The sequence below is a fragment of the Struthio camelus genome, chromosome 10, assembly GCF_040807025.1.
Source record: "Struthio camelus isolate bStrCam1 chromosome 10, bStrCam1.hap1, whole genome shotgun sequence".
NCBI lineage: Eukaryota > Metazoa > Chordata > Aves > Struthioniformes > Struthionidae > Struthio > Struthio camelus.
Genome location: NC_090951.1, coordinates 30,316,287 through 30,335,787, shown reverse-complemented (window position 1 = coordinate 30,335,787; position 19,501 = coordinate 30,316,287). Strand labels below are relative to the sequence as shown.

The 19,501-nt window shown below is 51.0% G+C and overlaps 1 protein-coding gene across 2 annotated transcripts; it reads left to right on the top strand.

Moving 5' to 3' along the window:
* The first annotated feature begins 17 nt into the window (after positions 1-17).
* CFAP20 (cilia and flagella associated protein 20) lies at positions 18-13,146 on the top strand. Of its 2 annotated transcripts, XM_068955523.1 has the most exons (6): positions 18-254; positions 8,314-8,393; positions 9,468-9,579; positions 9,971-10,159; positions 11,643-11,753; positions 12,659-13,146. In XM_068955523.1, the coding sequence occupies exons 1-6, from the start codon at positions 171-173 to the stop codon at positions 12,662-12,664; spliced, it is 582 nt and encodes a 193-aa protein (XP_068811624.1). In that variant the 5' UTR covers positions 18-170; the 3' UTR covers positions 12,665-13,146. The 2 variants fall into 2 exon arrangements, with proteins under 2 accessions (XP_068811624.1, XP_068811623.1); XM_068955522.1 differs by lacking the exon at positions 12,659-13,146 and having other exon boundaries at positions 48-254; positions 11,643-11,762.
* The last annotated feature ends 6,355 nt before the right edge of the window (positions 13,147-19,501 follow it).

Sequence of the window (19,501 nt, the reverse complement as noted above, 5' to 3'; positions counted from 1 at the left end):
CGGCGCCGCGCGACCCGGAAGTGCGGCGCGTGGCGCGTGGCGCGCGCGGCCGAGTCGGAGGCGGAAGGATCCGCGGGCGCCGCCGTGTCCTTGCGCGCGGCGGCGGCGGAGCAGCGCGCCGGCCCGGCCCGGCCCGGCCCGACCCTGCCCGCCCTCCCCCCGGCCCCGGCATGTTCAAGAACACGTTCCAGAGCGGCTTCCTCTCCGTGCTGTACAGCATCGGCAGCAAGCCGCTCCAGATCTGGGACAAGAAGGTGGGCGGCGGGGCCCGGCCGCGGCCTCCGGAGGCGGCGAGCGCGGCGGGGACGTGGCGGGCTGCGGGGCGGCCCCGCCGCTGGGCCAGGGGCGCGGGGGCTCTCGCCGCCTCGCTTCGCGCTCGGGCTCGTTCGCCGCGCAGGGCCGGCGCCTCCGGGGAGGCGCCTGCTCCGGCCTCCGGCCCCGCGTTGCTCGCGCCGCGTCCTCGTGCTTTTGGGGGTTTAAAAACTTGTATTTTGCTCTCTCTGCTGAACAGAGCACCCATTCAAAGATGGCAGGGCAGCGAGGAGCTGGGCAGTGAAGCAGTGAGAGTGACTGTAAAACAAGTCAAACGCTTGAACTGTGCAGCCCGATGCAGAGCTGTTCTTTGCTTCATCATCTGCTCTCATACAGAGTTTTCCATGTAATAGCGGGATGTAACTAAGATAGGGTTGGGGTTTTTTTTTTCCCTCTTGTTTCTTGTGAGTTCTCTCATTTTTTTAATATGGCCTCCAAAGCTGTTTAAGGCTAGTGTTAGGGTGTACACTGAAGTCATGAATATTTTTTCTCCTTCTTTTTTCCTTCTGCCTGCTTCTACAGTGGTTATACTGAGGGTCCCCCACAGTCTCATTCTCCTGGGTATCTCAGGTATCTGTGAGCTCTTGCCATTATTGGGAAGCTTGGAGATGTTGCATCTGTTGTTGAGACCTGTTACCTCCTTCTCTTTCTTTGCAAATCCTTGCTGGTTATTGTTACTGCTTGAAACCGATTCTGCTGTACCACTTGAGAGCTGGCTCCCTTCTCTAAGGTTACAATGTTTATTCAGTTTATTGTCATGTTATAACATAGCCTGAATTTCTGATGGCGTTTCAGCAGGAATGAAAGCTTCCAAAGCAGACACCAGTGTTATATTTTGGACCTCAGGAGGGTGGTGTGAATATTTACAAGTCATGAGATGGGAGACAGGCACTTCTGATCCATCCTATTTCCCATCAGCAGGGTGCGCGTGTTCCTCTATGAAGGACTGTGCTACCTGGCATAGACTGGCCTGTTTTGACTGTGTACGTGTGCCCAAATGTATTTGTTGCATTGTTTCATGTGAGTGCGTTAGGCCTTGTGTTTGGGGGTTTGTGATTTGAAGAGGGATCAGCAGCTTATCTGGATGATGCAAGAATGGGACATGCTAAAGGCACTTAGACAAAGATAAAGCCCTGAGCAACCTGGTCTGATCCTGCTTTGAGCAGGAGGTTGGAGTGAAGGTCCCTGCCGACATGATTTATCCTATGCACAGTGACACAGTAGTGACCATGCAGCTTCTGGGGTGTCCGGCAGCAACTCTGCTTGCAGGTGTTGGTGTAAAGCAGCAATCTGTTCAGGTTCAAAACATCATTGGGTTGGGCCTGAGAAGATTAACAAAAAGTTGGACTATTAGGAGCAATGCTGTTCCTGAGAACAGTACCTCTGCGTGCAGGGTGCTTTTCATCACCTGCTGTAGGGCATGCATGCAACTGGGCTGCTTTAACATTGCCTGGTGGCAACACCTGTGGTCCTTGTGAGCAACAGAGCTGTGTGCAGGAGCTCTTTCCTTGCCCAGACACCTGTCTGTCCCGAGGAAGCATATCCAGCTTGGGCTAGCTTGTTGCGAGGGTGACCGCTGCTTACAAAGGTGTGGAGTGAAATCAGAGTGGATTTTTTGGCTTCTTTGTCTGTGGATATCAGTATGGCTCAGTCTTTTGCTTTTCCATTTGAAAGTAGTTGTGGTGAGGGGCTTATAACAGTTTTGTCATTGCTGATCCTACACACTTAGTATGTTAACAGCAATGGGAAGTGAAGGGGGGACTTAGGAAGTAAGACATCATGCTGCCTTGGAACTGAGAAAGAGGAGTCCCGCAAGTCTTTACCCTTTAAGGAGTGATTATCATCCCTCCCCTGCTTGGTCGCTTCAGAAAAATCGTGCTTGTGCTCTTGACTCATTTGTTGGATGATCTAAAGATTGTGTGAACTAATACCTTGGGAAAATGCCACTCGTGTTCTGAGTGCTGATGGCCTTGTGCAGCCTGCTGGAAGTGAGGAACTGGGTGCTAAGTTGCTGATGAAATCTCTCACTTGCCAAAGCAAAGTACTAGGGCATGCTTCGTGTCTGGCCCGCACAGCATGTTTGTGCCAACGAGGTTGTGTCCTGCATTTGTTACCATGTTTACTGGTGTGATGGAGACATACGGTCAGAGACTGTGCGCCCCAGGCTGGTGGCTGCTACTGGACTGAGTGGTTTTACAGTAGCTGAATGTAGTGACCGCATGTTGTTTTTGCAGACCATATTGGAAGAGAGGCCTTACGGAGCAGTTGCAGGCATTCAGTGAGTAAATGTCCACACTTGGTAAGGGATTTTCCAGTGCAATTGTTTGTTGGCAAATGTTGATCCGTCCAAACCCAGGCATCCCAGGAATTTTCCAGCTCTGGCCTCTCTACTGGAGAAGGCTACTTAGGACTACGCTGGGGCTTCTGGAAGGAGGAAAAGCAACCTAAACCTGGCAATAAGTGATTGCTGCCCTTTGCTGGGGTGCAGGAGATGCACCTATAGTTTTTGTGTGGATTGAAAACAAGGGAATTGATGTTCTCCCATGTCCTGAGTGAATGCCCCAATTAGGAGTTTCTTATCTGCCTTCATGTGGGTTCTCTCTACGTCTTTGCAAGCACTTCAGAAGGCTGTGACCTTTTTGCCTTTAACACACCAGAAGACTGTGCTGCCATTCCGAGGGACCTGGACAGGCTGGAGAGGTGGGCGGAGAGGAACCTCCTGAAGTTCAACAAAGGCAAGTGCAAGGTCCTGCACCTAGGCAGGAATAATCCCATGCAGCAGTACAGGCTGGGGGTTGACCTGCTGGAAAGTAGCTCTGCAGAGGAGGACCTGGGAGTGCTGGTGGACAACAAGTTAAGCATGAGCCAGCAGTGTGCCCTTGTGGCCAAGAAGGCCAATGGGATCCTGGGGTGCATTAGGCGGAGTGTTGCCAGCAGGTGGAGGGAGGTGATCCTGCCCCTCTCCTCAGCCCTGGGGAGGCCTCCCCTGGAGTACTGTGTCCAGTTCTGGGCTCCCCAGTACAAGAGAGACATGGCACTGCTGGAGAGAGTCCAGCGGAGGGCTACCAAGATGATTAGAGGGCTGGAGCACCTCTCCTAGGAAGAAAGACTGCAAGAGCTGGGCCTGTTGAGCCTGGAGAAGAGAAGATTGAGAGGCGATCTCATCAACGTGTACAAGTATCTGAAGGGGGAGTGTCAAGAGGATGAGGCCAGCCTCTTCTCCGTGGTGCCCAGCAACAGGACAAGAGGCAATGGGCAGAAACTGAACCACAGGCAGTTCCATCTGAACCTGAGAAAAATCTTCTTGACTGTGAGGGTGACAGAGCATTGGAACAGGTTGCCCAGAGGGGTGGTGGAGTCTCCTTCGCTGGAGATATTCAAAACCCGTCTGGATGCGATCCTGGGCAATCTGCTCTAGAGGACCCTGCTTGAGCAGGGAGGTTGGACTAGATGATCTCCAGAGGTCCCTTCCAACCTCAACGATTCTGTGATTCTGCCTTCCTGCAAAATGAAGAGTTTATGGAATCTCAGAGCTTTGTGACATGGAAAAAAACATTTCTTGTTTAGCCCTAGTAGGAGGTGTACTCTTTGTGCTGGTGATTTGATGGAGATGGTAAGATGTGAATCAGAGGCTTCTTCATTCAATATAGATGTGGAAACTGGACACTAGAAGCCTTTCCTTGTTACACTGTGTGAGCGTTTATAACCTACCTCTGCATATTAAGATGTTATCCTTCCCTTTGTCTTCCTTTTCCCCACAGTGGGCTGTGGGTAAGCTCTGGGCAGGCTTTGGCAGTGAGACCTACAAAATCTGCTGTCCTGCATGCCAGTGTCCTGCCCCAGGGGACTCTGGAAGGACTGAAATGGCCAGGTCTTGGGAAGAGCTTGGTAACTATCCCACCATCCTTGCAGAAAGAACTTCCACTTTAAGCTGTGTTTGCAGAGAGCTAATAACTGCTGGCCTCTGATCTCTTCCTCTTCTGCCTTCCAGAGCTTCTTGCGCATTGTTTGGAGACTTGTTTGCAAAGCATAGTCTGTCTGCGTTTAGTTATTCAGAGCCCTCTGTTGATTCCTGAAGTGTCCCACCACCATTCTTTAGCCTCTGCTGCTAACGCACAGACATGCACTTAGCAGTCTCTGGGGGACTTGCTGAAGCTTTTTTTTGTAGAGCAAATGGAAACAGTTCAATGGAACTTGTCAAATCTATTGATCCTCTTGCTAATTTCTCTGTATTCCTCCTGCTGGCAGATGGAGACAGAATATCGTAGCCATTTCAAATCCTGTTGGAAGAATATGAGGTCAGCTAATATTCAATACCCATCTGAATGTCAAGTGAGTGCTCTGCTGTCAGAATACAGATAGCAATTTCCCTGATTAGCACAGCAGGGTCTGAATTCCTGCTAATGTTGTGGCTGAGTCATCTCTTGCAGCGGTTCTCTGACTTGTTAGAGAATTCATTTCTCTACTATGGCATCCCAATCTGGAATGCCCCACATCTCAGCATCTTGAATGTAATGGTCCGTGCCGCTTCCCCACCGCCCCTCCAAACCTGTGTATCGAAAGCTACAGCAGTGCCACTTAGCTTCTGTGTTTTGCCTCTTGTTTTGCCCCCTCTCCCTTCTTGGGGGAGGAAGGTAGCACAAAGGCCTCATGCCCCCTTTGGACTCACCACCTGATCTGAGCTTTAGCAAGGCTCCTCAGAGGTGAGGGTGTACCCATACCAACAGTAGCCTAGGAGATGAAGATGGCAACAACCGTCTCTCTGCTTGGCTGTTGCTAGTATGGTTCCAGCCATGCACAAGCCGATCACCTAACAACGGCAGTGCCAGCCTTGGACAGGCAGAAACGATTCGGGAGCAGGCCTCCAGAGGTCAGCCTCAGACTGCTTAATCCTGGCCCTCCAGCGTGCTTGGTGGAAGGGCAGCTCAGCCTGTGGAGGACAACTCATCTACTTATTTTCCTCTGGTCTTTGTTATATTTGTCTAGCAACATGTTACAGGCAACAACATCGACCTTAAAAAAAAAAAAGAAAAAAAAAGATATATATATATATATATAAATATATATATATATATATATGTTCGGACGTAGCTGTCTTTGAAGCTGTTGCTCCCTCTAAACTGCTCCCAGCTTTGGGTTTTTGCATCTGCAAAAAAGGCTTTTAAAATATGTCTTTAGACAGCAGGTAATTTCCTGATTATTCTAATTTAGAGTACATTAGGCATTTGTAGGATTTTTTGTTTTTAAGAGGGTAATTAGCTTGTCCTCCAACTTCAAAAATCCGCTTTCTTAAGCTTAAGATGGCTAGAAAATATTGGCCAAGTAGAGATGTGGAGTGTTTTCTTTTGATTTCCAAAGTTTTCTGAAATTATATCTTTCTGAGTACCTCTGGAGTAGTGGAAAACCCTTGAAGGCTTGGAGCTATTGCTGAGACACAGCTGTTAGTTTAGCAATACACATCGTCCTCTTTTGGTGATGATCAGAGCTCTCTTGCTGGGTAACGTGGCCATGGCTGATGGTCACCTCTTGCTTTATGTGGGCTCGAGGCAAGTGACCTCCGGAGCTGGACAGGGGGACAGAATTGCTCATCCATCTGTGACCAAAATGTGTCCTCCATCAAGGAGACGGTCCTTGCAGCGTGTGTAAGGGGAGCTTAGCTTCCTGGAGGGGAGCAAGGCTCCTGAGTGAGCCTGGATGAGGTGCAGGGGAGTGAGCTGGGTGCTTGCTGTTTCTCTTTTCTCTGGCCAATTCAGAACAGTAGCCGCTATATAAAAGCGGAGGGGAGGAGAGGGGAAGCCAGCAAGTGCTCTCTGAGTGTGAACGCTTGACCAGGGAAGGGATTTGGTGTGTCACTGTGCCCTGGAAAGCAGTGTCTTAAGCCCTTGTTGGCTGCGAGCACTTTCAATGCAGTTCAGCCTTATCTTATCGAAATGGTGAGGCTGTTTGGACTTCTGATCCAGTGGGCATTGCCTCTGGGTCAGAAGCTTTGGGCTGATGTCATACTCATAAATATCTGTTTGTCTGTCCTGGAAGAGCTTGCTGCAGGCACGCGCAGACAGGCTGTCTTTTGTGGAGAAGGACGCCTGTGTGACCTGCCTACCTTATCTCTCCAGCTGCTATGGTAGTGCAGCTAACACAAGTTTATGCCATGCTGGGACTAGGATGAAGGCCTCTGCCACAATCTGTCAATGTTTATTACTTATCTCCTCTCTTCTCTGCTGTCTTTCATCCTGTTTCTGGCAATGCTGAGGAAGAAGTTGCTTCTTTTACATTGTCTCTTTAATCTGGGGAAGGAAAAGCTATTACAGGCAAAGGAATGTGACCTGGTTGCAGAGAGAGACACTGCTGACTAATCAGTTTAAAGCATATTTAGCTAACTGTCTTCTCTGTTACAGCCCTCTCCAGAGAAGCCCAAACCAGAACCTTCTCCCTTCTAAGGAGTTGTAAGCTACCCCTAGTGAAAACTGTCTTACATGGCATGGAGGCAGACTTTCTTGTGTACTACTGTGGCCTGGTTAAGCAGGGTTATTTCCTGGTGTTAAATTGGCACACAATATCCCTGTGGATTCCAGGATTTAGTTTCCCATATGCCAATTGCTACTGCTAATACAGAGAGGCACATGAGGCTTCTACTGGGCTGCTTCCGGTCGCTGGTAATTTAACATTTGGGGGGAGGAAAAAAAAAAAAAAAAAGCTGCCAACTCATCTAGATCCTGTGCAGTCAGTTTCTTCTGAGCAGACCTATAAATCCATGGGAGCTGCATTTGATGCAAAGGAGAGAGACTGTTACCCTTTAAGGTTCCTCTTTCTCTCTGAGCTTAATGTTTTCTTGAAGTATTTGTGTGGGCTTGAAGCAGGGTTAAGAATAGTCTGGCAGGGCAGGTTGTGTTCTTGTGTTTATCAGCAGCAGTTAGATGATCCGGGCAGAGATTTCTTGAAACTGCATGTAATGTAGAGACAGACCAGAGAGGTGAGTTGTTCACAGCTCTTATCTCTTTCTTCCAGCAAATGTGCACAACATTGCTCAGGTAGGTCCATATGAAGAAATGAACTTAGCAGTTTTGAGATGAATTGCCAAGCTTGTAAATCATTTTATACCTCATGAGTGCAGCCATCCCATTAGAAGCTTAATGTATCCTATATAGTAGTGGCAGTGATAGGTGTTAAATTAATTCATGGAACCGGAAGGAGCACTACAATTCGCTGATCTAGCGTCGGGGAAGAGGAGAGGGCTTAATTAGCCAAAGTGCCTTTTAAATGGAGATAAATTTGATGGGAAATGAGCTGCTTTATTAAAAAAATAAATCCTTGGATGCTGGGATTCGGCCACATTGCTTTCAGAGAAAAATGAGTTTGTGTTGGCTTCTGAGTCTGCTCTGGCCTCCCTGAGCTCTGCGGGGAGCTGGCTGCATCCATGTAGCTGAATCCCCATGCCACTTAACAGAGCAGACAATGGCTCTGCACTTGTGTGCTCTGTAACTGCGAAGAATCTTAACCAAATTCTCATCTGGTCTCGCCTTTTCATAGAGGCGGTCAGCCATGTCCAGCAATAGAAAGCAAGTCCTCTTGGTGACTAGTGGCTGGCTAGTGGCTTCCTTTCCTTGCCTCTGTATTCCTGATCCTTCTTGGGTTTTTTTTTTTTTTTTTTTTTTTTTTACTCCTTATCCTAATCTGTTTTGATCTTGCTCTAACATTTTTTCTGTTTGTTTATTTGGGCCTCTTGTGTGAGGCTTGAGTCATTTGTGTTCACTGTAGTGTGTTTTGATAGATCGGAAGCTTAGGTTCAGCGTCCGTGCAGCGTGCTGGGCCATAAACTCTTGCTTGGAGTTCTGGCACTCTGGGGTAATGATTGAAGTCTTTGGAATAGTGACATCCAGGACAACAGAAGGCAAGTGAACATAGACAGGTTCTCCCAGGATCTCTGTCTCCTCGCTGAAGTTTGGTGTCTCTTGTTTCCCTTGCAAGTAATGTTCTGTGTTGTCTCCCTTGCTTCTGTTCCAGGTGCGGAATGGCCACATCAAACGAATCACTGACAATGACATCCAGTCACTCGTGCTGGAGATCGAAGGAACTAATGTCAGGTATGAGAGGGCGGCTCTTTTTCTCCTAGCGTGCCCTGGAGCAGTGTGAAAGATGTTGGTGCCCAGCAGACATTTCCTTCAGACGTTGCTATGATCTCTTCTTCGATAAATAGAAGAAAATGATCTGGGGTCAGATCACTGCCACCCTTCTGCAGCACTGAGGAACTACTGTACCTTTCTCTCACACACATGTAGAGCTATCTGTCATCCTCAATGGGGACTAAGGAAAGAGTCACTTTATTTTCCTATTGGTTAGGAAGAAAGTTCTGTTTGATACCTAGTCCTCAAAGCACTCAAAGCAGCTAATTGCTGACAAAGCAGCACTCTGCCTTCTGCATCTTTATTATCTTAGGCCTGCTCTGCTGCTCTCACGTGACAGTTGCTCTCTGACAGCAGGAAGGAAGATCAAAGGGAGATTTATGAGGGGACTTGCTTATGGTGCTTCACTTAGCAATCTCGTCTTCATCGACTAGAGGGAGCTACGCAGGCTCCTCCATTAATGGATTTGGAGTCTCCAAGGCTTCTCCAGGGGAGATTGAGAGCAGGGCGCTCCTTATAAGGGCAGTGGAGACTCCTCTCCTACAGACAGGCTGAGCCAACGCTTCTCTTCATCCTAAGATGTGTTGATACAGAACTTGCCAGATGTGACGTGTGCTTCTAGGGCTAATGGCCTCTGTTTTCTTAGCCATATACAGTACATAGGGCTTCTGCTGTGTTCTGGGGGGCTCTACCTGTTCAGTCAAGAGCTAGGAGGAGGTTGTGTAAAGAAACTGTGCTGACATGGCCTTGAAATTAGGAAGGTGAAGCTGTCCAGGAGAGTGTTCAGTGTCCTGAATGGGAAAAGTGGGATTTGACATGTCCTCTTTGGGCCTTTTATCTTGTTCTCCCTGCTACTACCTCTGAAACTCTACCTCCTGTTATAGGAAGCCCTATAGGTTGTTGCTGAGATCTTATCACAGCTATCTATTGTCTGCCTGCCCTCCAGGATTGCCTTAAGTCAAGTAAGAGGTTTGGGGTTCAGACTGTGGGCTTTGTGCTGCGTGAGATCCTAAAGCATCTTTCTGTCCCTCTCAGTACCACGTACATCACATGCCCTGCTGACCCAAAGAAGACCCTGGGCATCAAACTACCTTTCCTAGTGATGATCATCAAGAACCTGAAGAAATATTTCACTTTTGAAGTGCAGGTGAGGAGAGCAGAGTGGTGAGGTTCCTCCAGGGACTGGAGAGTGTTTTTGCAGTGACTGTTGAGCAAGGTCCTAAGGAGCCTGTAGTCTTACTGTTGTCTTTGTCCCAGGCAGTGTGGTCCTCAAAACAGTTTGTGCTTTCTTGGTCATATCCTGTGTCAGGTCTTCTGCTATGACAGTATGGGAGCACCAGTCAGCTCACGATCGCTTCATAGCTGTTTCTGAAACAGAGTTGATTTGCTATCTTAAAAATACTTCTATGAAATGGAGGGGATAAGAACAGGAATGTCCTCTCTTACAGACAAATAGAACTCGAGTCTAGATTTGCTGTTGTCTCAGAGAACTGAGAGCCACTCACTTCTGAATCAGCTGCCTTGCTTTCCCGCCCCAGGTGCTGGATGATAAGAACGTACGCCGGCGCTTCCGGGCGAGTAACTACCAGAGCACAACTCGGGTGAAGCCCTTCATCTGCACTATGCCCATGCGGCTGGATGATGGTTGGAACCAAATCCAATTCAACCTTTCAGACTTCACGCGCCGGGCTTATGGGACAAATTACATTGAGACCCTAAGAGTTCAGGTACGAAACAGGTTTGTCCTACACAGAGATCACCTGGAGGTAGTCTTCTAACTGGTTGGAACAGCCTTGTTGGAGATCAGGAATCTGGGCTTTACCCTGACTTATTCCTTTGCCAGTCCCACTCCTTGCAGTGCACTGTGGGAGGAGACAATGGAGACTTCAGTCCTGCCTCACTTTACTGGGTTTCTCTGTAGTGAAGGAGCCCGTCGCCTTTTTTTTTTTTCCTTTCCCTCTTTCTGGTTGTCAGCTAGGGTAAGAGTTGCAGTCCACTTAGTTTGCTGCAGCACACCACGTGTGTCCTCCTGGGACAATACCTGCTCAGTGTTAGCTGTGTAGTGCAGCACTGTTTGAACATACCAGACAGCAATGGGTCAGGCATGACTGTGTCAGATGATCATCCCTCTGGGTTCCTGGCTGGTGCAGACCCAGGGTGGTGTGTTCTTTGTGTGTCCCCCTGATCAGGCTTGTTCCCTAAGGTGGTGAAGTGGCCCAGCCTTTGCAGATCTCCTTGAACTAAAGCCAAAGCAGCGCTTGTTTCTTTGGAGGACGTGAGACTTGGCTCTTGTGCTGCGGATTAACATTCACCATGTTGAATGACATGAGTTATTGTGAGGAATGCTTGTGTAAAGAGAATGCCTCTCTCCTTGATATAATGGAACTGCTGCAGTTCCCTGTGGTGTTGTCTGCTGATATCAGGGTAAACACCTGGGAAGTGTCTAGCTTCTCACATACGTGTTTTGTCCCGTGAAGGGGCTAGAGCGGCTTCTTTGTTGGCTACTATTGGTGGCAGTGCTGCCTTGTGGGCACAGACAGAGCAGTGTTCATTCCTGTCCTCAGGGAGGCTCTAAAGAGGGAGTGTTAAAAATACAGCAGGCTGAGAGTGTCTTCCTCACTAGTGCTGATACCAGTGGAGAAGCAGAGGGGAGTTCATAGCAAAGAACCTTCTGCTACTAAGCCCCTAGGTAGAACTGACTTTGTGGAGATGGCAGAGTTTGGCCAAATTTCTGGAGCCAGCTCAGGTTGCTGAAGAGAGCATCTAGCACAGGACAAAGAGCGTGAGCCAACCTTTCTTCTGTGGTGCACTATCAGATTTGGAGAGAGGCACTGAGGCTCCTGAGAAGATTCAGGCAGGAGGCTTAAAATGGAGTAGCCAAAACAAGTCTCTCTCCTTGTGAAACAAACAGGATGCTTTGCTGGCCGTCAACGATCTGTAGGTCCACTGGCTTTCAGTCCCCATAACAGTGATTGAGAACTGATGGCATGCTGGGACATCCTGTCCCCATATCTGTGGTGTGAGGGGAGTGCAGAGCAGCTAGGAGGAAAGCAGTAGGGGCACTGGGGCAAGAGGTGGAAATCACCCTGCAGCAATGGGCAGACTGAAAGAGGGGAAGACTTCAGAGGAGACAGGCTGCTGCATGAAGGCAAAGCTGAATGTGGAGAAAGCATATGGAAAAAGGGACTGACTCTCTATTTTGACTCTCAGATCCATGCCAACTGTCGCATCAGACGGGTGTATTTCTCCGACCGGCTTTACTCAGAGGATGAACTCCCAGCTGAGTTCAAGCTGTATCTGCCTGTCCAGAACAAGGCCAAGGTGAGCTAGCTATGGGCCAGGAGAGTGGGAGCAATAGCTGGGCCAGGGCTAACGTTCCTCCTCCCTCTGTCTTTGCAATCCAAAGTTTTCACCTAGGAGCAGAATGTTTATTGGTAGGTTTTATGGTTTGGCCTGTAGCCAGGAAGCACCCTGGCTGGTGCTAGGGTGAGCATTTTGTCCAGTGGATTGCTGAATGAGTTTCCTGCGAAACAACATGGAAGTGGTCATTCCCATCTAGGAGCAGGGTGAGCTGTGCTGCTGCTTTCAGTGTCCTTCTAGGTGGTGTTGAAGGACTCTGGGCAGAGCAGCAGCCTCCAGGCATCTCTTGGTAACCTTTGGATTCATCCATGACTCAGTACAGTGGCTTTTGTTAGAGCTGGTTGCAGCTCCATGCTCGTCTCCCAGGAGAGATGCCATTTGTGTCCCTCCAGCCCAAATTTACCCCCTTCTAATTCTCTTCCCTGCCCCAGTGCAGATGGTGGTGCTGAGGTGAGAAGGGGGTGGGCAAGATTGTGGCAGTTTGGCAGGAGGACATGGTGAGCTCTGCTCTTACAGCAATGGGACAGGAGTCCCCAGCATATTGGCAGCGTGGCTCTCTGGGGAAGCACCTTCTTGGCCAGAGCCAAGCTGTCTCAATGCAGATGCCTCCACCTTTAGCAGAGAAGACTCCTGGGCAAAATTTCTAGGAGCTGAAGGGGGTCTCAGGCACTGATCTTAGTGGGAGGTAGAAGGCAGTGTTCTCAGTATATAATGCCTTTGGGGAACCTGTCACTTCTTTCTGGACTGTTGGAGCCTTGCAGAGGTGCCCAGGGAACACTCGGAGCCCACCCAGTACAGTCTGCTTAGTGCTGCCTGTATGTGAAGTGTCTAATAAGTGTCTTCTTTCTTCTCCCTGCTCTGTCCAGCAATAACATCATGTTGGGAAGAGATGCAAGAAATGTTTGGGGTCAGTAGGAAAACAAAAGCAGGTGGAAGAGAAGGCCCTACTGAAACCAAGTTTTAGATCAGCTCACCTTGCCTAGGGTAAATTTGATTCATCTGGGATCCCCCTTCTGGACAGGACACAATTAACCATGTAACAGGTCTGGGACTGCCTTGTTGGTATGTGAGTTGAACAGAATTGGAGATTTCCTGGCCATTCCTAAAATGCTGAGTCTAAACAATGCAAGTGGCATGGTACCTAATCTCTTATGTTGCACAGAGTGGTCGCTGAAAGTGGCCACTCTGCATCCGAAGAGAGGATTCAACAGGAATTACAGGGTTAAGTGTGCCCTCTTGAAGATACCAATTTTATTTTCCTTCCTGGTTTTCCATCTCTTATTTTATATATGCTCTAAATATGGATGTAATACTCACTCTTGGAAAGTTATTAAACATTTGAGTCTGTTTGTAAGTCTGTTCCTCGTGTCTTCCTCCTGTGATGGGTCCATTCACTTGCACGTGTTAGCGCTTCAGAAAGTGCTGAGGAATTTCGTTAGGAACTCAGATGTTAAAATTTGCCTCTGAATTTGACTTTGATTGGCAGCCTTCCTTTTTAAGGGAGAATACAGCCATGGACAACAGTAATCTGGAGAGGGGAAAAACACTATGGTTTCCCATACAGGAGATGGGATCTGTCCATTGTGGCTTATTCCAGCACCTGAGGTTCAGGATAATGGACCTGTAGCAAAACTCATGCTGTTCACTTTTGGAAGATGGAAATGGATTTTTCATTCCCTTATTTGAAGCCATTTTCTCAACAGTGACAAACTAGTCTTATCTGCCTGGTAGGGCACAGTCCAGTTAGCTGTGTAGTTATACAACTCACTCCAGCTCTCAACCAAGCTTTTAGCAGCTACTTATAGCAAAAGGCACACAATAGCCTTCCAGCTGCCAAATTGTCCCTTTCCCTGGGGATCAAAGGGGAGGTTTAGCAAAGCAGCATAAAAGAAGCAGAAGTCTCTTCCTGTTCTGAAGCAGCCCTTCCCGATTTCAAACCAATTTGCTTTTGTTGTGGAAAGGCTTGCTGAGAGGAGGCTGCAAACCTCCATCAGTAACAGAGAAAGTCTGAGAGTAGCTGACACCTTTCCTCCCTGGGGCCAAGCCCCAAGCAATTAATCAGGTCAGCAGGTACCTAGGCTAGTAATGATCCATCCCTGGTGCTGGGTTGTACAGTGAGTTGGGAAAACTGCCTGTATGTTATTGTACCTTAAAACAAAACTGGTCTTTCCCAGAAGGAGAGCATGCTGAGGGCTCTGAACGTGCCCCAGCTCCTGGGTTTGATCCTGGCTGCTGACTCTCCAGCTGGTTTAAAGGTTTGGTGGCTCTGTGCACTGTCAGAGTCAGCAGTTCCTTCATACAGACCCCGCTTCTACCTCTGCAGCCTAGACCTCTAGGGTGTCCTAGCATGCAACTGCCTTTTTTTAAATCATTAAATTAGGAGGATTTGAAACAGAGGGGCTGACCCATGCTGTCGGTGCTGGGTTGTGCTTGCAGAAGGCTTTCCAGTTGTTATAACGACCGAATAGCTTGGTAGATCTGGTCAGCCAAGGAAGTCCGCATGGGAAGGCACCATACATCTTGCCTTGACGTCTGTCAAGGCTTGGCTGGACTTGAGATTTGTTAAGTGGAATCACACTGTATCCTGTGCCAAGGCTTGGCCTCAATGAAGTCCATTGCTAGGCTTTCCTAACACAGTTGCAAGGCTTGCCAGGGCTGGGGGAATGGGGGAGTCTCAGCGGCAGAGGGAATCCATCAAGCCCAGGCAAGGTAAGGCATGCATCTTTTCCCACAAACCTTTGCTCGCAAGCACATATTTTCAGTAGTCACTGGCAGCCAAGCACTCACTGGGAGACTACTGTGTTTCCCTGCCCCCTTGGGGCCCATCTTCGAGGATGCTGTGGGTAACGGGCAGGGACCAGTCACCCCTTGTCCACTGAGGATTCGGACTTGCTCTGAGTGAGTGACCTTAACACATTAAAGCTGACTAGGTTCTCTGGGTCCCTGGGCTGGCTGCCTGGGCAGAGAAATTAGGTGGGTCCTGCTGCCAACTCCTGCCTGACCTCTAGGGAGCTGTGCCAGTGGATTTGCTGGGATAGATTCCCAGCCACAAACCCGTACATCCACGTGGGCCCTCTGTGTATTTTTTAACATGAAACAAAATACTGAATCTTCCTGTTTACATGTTGTACAAAGCAGAGCAGCGTTAGATAGTGGCTCTTTCCTTTAGGGCCAGACGATAGTGGGTTTACATAGCATAGTTCAAAAATCTTCCTCTTCTAATCCCCCTCTCTCATCAAATCTTTTGACTCTCTCGCTGACGTGAGGGCAAGTGAAGTTTGGATGCTCTTCCCCCTCCCCATGGGAAAGCACGATGCTGGCAGCAGATAGGCCAAAATGTCACAGGAATCCTGTCAGCACTAGTTTTCTAGAGTAAAAGCAAATCTTTTGTGATGAAGGGCCCATGTTTTTGCCACTTCAGTTAGCTTTTGACCTGGCTGGGACACATATGAGGGGCAAAGAGAAGTGTGGGGGGAATTTCTGGCTCAATTTAGACGCCGGCAGAAAATAGGTCTTAAATATCTCCTGCTCATTCACCTTTCTGTGGGCAGCCTGCTCCTTCTTAAAGCTTTATTTTAATTTATGTCTAGTGGGAGGGAAAGGAATCTCTCATCACGGGGGAGCCCTTGGAAAGTTTCAACCCAGGGTGGAGCAGGGTCTGTCCAAAGATGAGTTTTCCTTGCTTCTGCAAGCTTTTCGTCCTCCTCTTTTATTGGCTGGGGCAAGGTCCTGCAAGTGTGCGCTTTGATCAGGACAGGAGTGCTCAGAGCTTGCTTTCTACATCAAAGGCAAAGCTTCCCTTTGAAATCTTGGCCACTGGAAGATGTCAAGTGTATGGGCTGCAGCACCTTGGAGCTGAGCAATGGGAGAACAACCCTCCCCTGCACTGCTCCTCCGGCAGCCTGGGGGCAAGCCAGAGAACGGCTCCCTGCGGGGTTGCTCCTCCTGACCAGGAGTGCTGCCAAGCTGTTGATGGTCACTGCATAGGGCCAGCCAACTCTGGGACTTTTCTTGCCCCCTGATCTCCTTGGGGCAGCTCTGCCCTGCCAGGTGGCAGCAGTGAATGGCTTCCAGCAGGGAAAGTGGATGACGGGGTGTTCCTAGAAACCTTTCCACCCATCGCACACTACAGCTGAGACAGAAGCGGTGCAGGCAAGATGCAGTCCAGCTCAGTGGAGCTGGAAACTGGTATGGGAGCTAGGGTCCCAGCATCTGTCCCCACCTGTGACTTTCCCCTTCCTAGGTCTGTTTTTTGCTTTGTCCTGTTCACATTAAGCAGATCCTGACCTAAGCACCTTATGTAAAGGAGCAGGGTCCCAGGCTGGGCTCCCCAGCATGTGCAGTGAGAGTGAGTGACAGATGACCTTCATGGACCATATTGTGGTTTCTCCTTTCCTTACTTTGCAGAGGAGAAAGTCAGATTTGCTTCTGATCTGATCATCAAGGGGATCTTCAGGAATCACCAAAATCTGAGCCAAACTCTGCTTCTCTCTGTCTCCCTTTCTGTTTCTCCCTGGATGTCTTGGGCCAAACGTTGCCTTCTTTGTAGAGGGGTTGTTCCTCCTAGCTGACATTAATCCTCTGCAGCTGTTGTCTAGCATGGGGCGGGTGGTGCTGGAGGCGAGGGAAATATTTATTTTGAGTTTTGCCATTGGCCACTGCCCAGGAAAAATGAATGACCATATTGGGGACTTTGGCCACTTCTGCACACAAGGAGAGCAGATCTTTCTGCCCTGCTGGTGTGCGTGAGAGAGGGGTTAGAGCTTCCCCAGGCAAGCTGCAAAATGGGACCACCCAAGCAAGGTTTTATTTGGATGAGGGAATGGCTGTGTGCCCTGAGAACTAACCCCGGGACATGATGGGGATGACCCTGGAGCTGCTGGAGGTGAGAAGCTGATGGACACTAAGTGGCACTGTGCTAAAATAGACCTCGCTTTCCCCAGCAGAGGGAGTTGCTCTGGAACCCCTTGCGAGACCAGCAAGACCCCTTATACTGTAGGCTGGGGGAAAGGGGGAGGCTTGGGGCACATGGTAGCCCCAGCTTAGCTTGACTGAGTGAGGTTGCCTAAGGTTTGGCGAGGCTGGGGGCAAGAGCAGTGCAGTAGAGGGTAGCACGGACTGGGGCTGGTCTGCCCTGTCCAGGCTGATTTGGGGGGGGGGGGGGGTTGCTCAGAGTGTTGCAGGGTGCAACAGTAGGCAGAGCAGTGAAAGGTGTTTGGAGTGTGCTTTCTAATCCTCGCACGATGCTTTTCACCCAGTCTTTCCATCAGTACTGGTCCTTTGAGCGGGCCTTAGCCATGCTACACTCCTGGAGGACACACATCCAGCTTTCAGTGACCTCGGGTGGGATGGGTGAACTGTGTATGCTGGTGCAGGCACCAGCTGTTGTCGTTGGGGGGAGCAAGGGGACTCTGCTATCACCTCATATGTTGCCCTCATGTCCCCAGAAATGACCTAACTCCCCTGAGACGAAGGGTCCATCCCCGAGAGGAAGGGGCTGGTGGCTGTGGGGTGGATGAGAGGCGATGTCTCTGGGTTTACAGATGTGAGCAGTGGGCATGTCTGCATTGAAGAGACTGGGGTCCCTAGGCACTGCTGGGAGATCAGCCCCAGCACCTCTCAGTGATGGGCAGGAGCATCCCATCCCCACTGTCCCAGCAGTACCTGAGGCCTCTGACCTTGCCAGCAGGATTTGCAGGCAGTGAGTTCGAACCCTCCTGCTGCCTCAGCACGCTGCTTTGCACAAATCCTTTGCGCCTCCCCCCCCCCCCCCCCCAAACGGCTCTTCCCTCCGTCCTCCCCCAACTGAATTTCCTCTGGCCTTGAGGCCAGCCGGTCGGTGTTTCTGAACATGAGCTTTTCCTCTGCGCTGAGCCCCGCTTCCTCTCTGCTTTCCAGGTCCTCTCCCCCACAGCACACAGGAGGGGGAGCATGCCCCAGACAGAGAGGAGGAGGGTGGAGGCTCCTTTTGCAGCTCCCCGGCTCCTTCTCTGAGCAGGTGGACCCTGCTCTGAGGTCCTCCTCCCCTCGACAACCCCAACACTCGTTTCCAGCCCAGGGAGCTGGGAGATGCCTCGGCACCTTGGGTCACACAGCTATAGGCTCCACTCTCACCCAAGCCAGAGCTGAGTGTTTGGGGCCCCGGGGGGGGGGGGGGGGGGGAGGTAAGCAGGCACAGGATGGCTGAGGACAGCGGCCAGACAGCCTTTCTGCCAGCCATGGTGCCCTCATGCCAGTATGCCTGGCACCAGCCAAGCTGGCAGGATTTGGGCTGTGGACCAAGTGCAAGAGGAGCCCCAGCTCCTCACTAGGCTCCATGTGCTGGGACTTCCCATGGCCAGGACTGCTCTGGCCACAGCAGAGCCTAGAGGAAGCTGAGATCAAGGGGCTTTTCCAGGTCTGGCTTCTCCAGCCTATTTTGGGAAGCCACAGAGGCGGGGAGGCTCCTGGTATGACTGCCCAGTTGCTGGCAGGGCCCGGGCTGAGCGGGACTTGCATGAAGCCAAGCTGCCAGGAGGTGCAAGGATCCTGGTTTGGGGGCAGCTCCAACAGCCCATCCCTTCCTGCCAAGCTTCATCCCTGCCCTTGGGGGGGGGGGGGTTCCTGCATGCCACAGGGACCCGAGGACACAGCAGGACAGCGAGACAGGGCCCTGGGGCAAATGCCTCTTTGCTGAAGCCTGTGGGGTGCAATGCCTCCCTGGGGTTGCTGGTGCCAGCCCCACAGCTGGGACCCACTGGGTGCCCCAGGCTGGCAGCAGGGCAGAGCAGGAGGCAGCAGGGAGCCCCAAGAGGCCATGGGAGGAGAAGGCAGCACTATGGCTCTGAGCCCAGCTGCTGAAATGCCAGGTTTTTTGTCTCTGGCGCGGTCCCTCACTTCTGTCAGTGAGCATTTCCAGATGGCCTCAGGATCCTGGCACTGGCTCCGCTGCAGCGGCTGGGGAAAAATAGGGGATGGGAAATAGTGTCCTGCCCCTGCCACCCTGAACTGGGGCAGCCTGGGGCCCTGCTCCCAGTGCCACTAGTCCCCTGCCACGACCTGTCTGGGCAGCTCTGCCAGGCTCTGCCTCCTCCCCCCCACCCCCAGCCCAGCAGTGAGGAGCAGTCCCCCCCCCCAACCGAGGCTGGACAAGGGGACAGGCTGGCCCAGGCATCCTTGGCTGCCTCGCCAGGCTCCCCCCCCCGGGAGCCAGTGTCTCTCCAGGTCCCAGGTTCTGGGGTGCCTCCCCTGCACCCTGCAGCAACCTCAGCACCCCCAGGCTGGGGGCCGGAGAGGGGGAGGGCTGCACCCACCATGGGAACTGCAGCTGCTGCCTGTCCCTGCAGCTGCTTTCAGCCCCAGGCACACAGGGAGGGCAACGGTGCCAGGCCACTGTTTCCCACTGCCTGGCTTTTTGGCTGGATTCATCCCTTTCACTTTCTCTCCTGTGCCACTTCTGCTGCCAGTCGCGCAGGGCTGGGGCGAGGGAGGGAACCAGCCCCATTTTGGGAGTGCCCAGGGTGCAACAGGTGGGTGCCCTCGGCAGGGCAGAGCACAGAGGAGCCCTTTTCCAGCAAAATCTGTTTCTCGCCCCAAGCAGCCGCCCCAGAGGAGCATTCCTGGGAGTGAGCACAGCCAGATGCTGCCGCACTAAAACAGTCAGAGGTTCCCACTCGCCTGCCCCCGGGAGCTGCCGGGCCGGGGGGGGGGGGGGGGGGAAGGGGGTGCAT

Coding starts and splice junctions, on each gene's coding strand:
- CFAP20 (XM_068955522.1), top strand. CDS start 171: ATGTTCAAGAACACGTTCCAGAGCGGCTTCCTCTCCGTGCTGTACAGC. Junction 8,394..9,467: donor ATCGAAGGAACTAATGTCAG/GTATGAGAGGGC, acceptor TGTCCCTCTCAG/TACCACGTACATCACATGCC. Junction 10,160..11,642: donor TTGAGACCCTAAGAGTTCAG/GTACGAAACAGG, acceptor TTTGACTCTCAG/ATCCATGCCAACTGTCGCAT.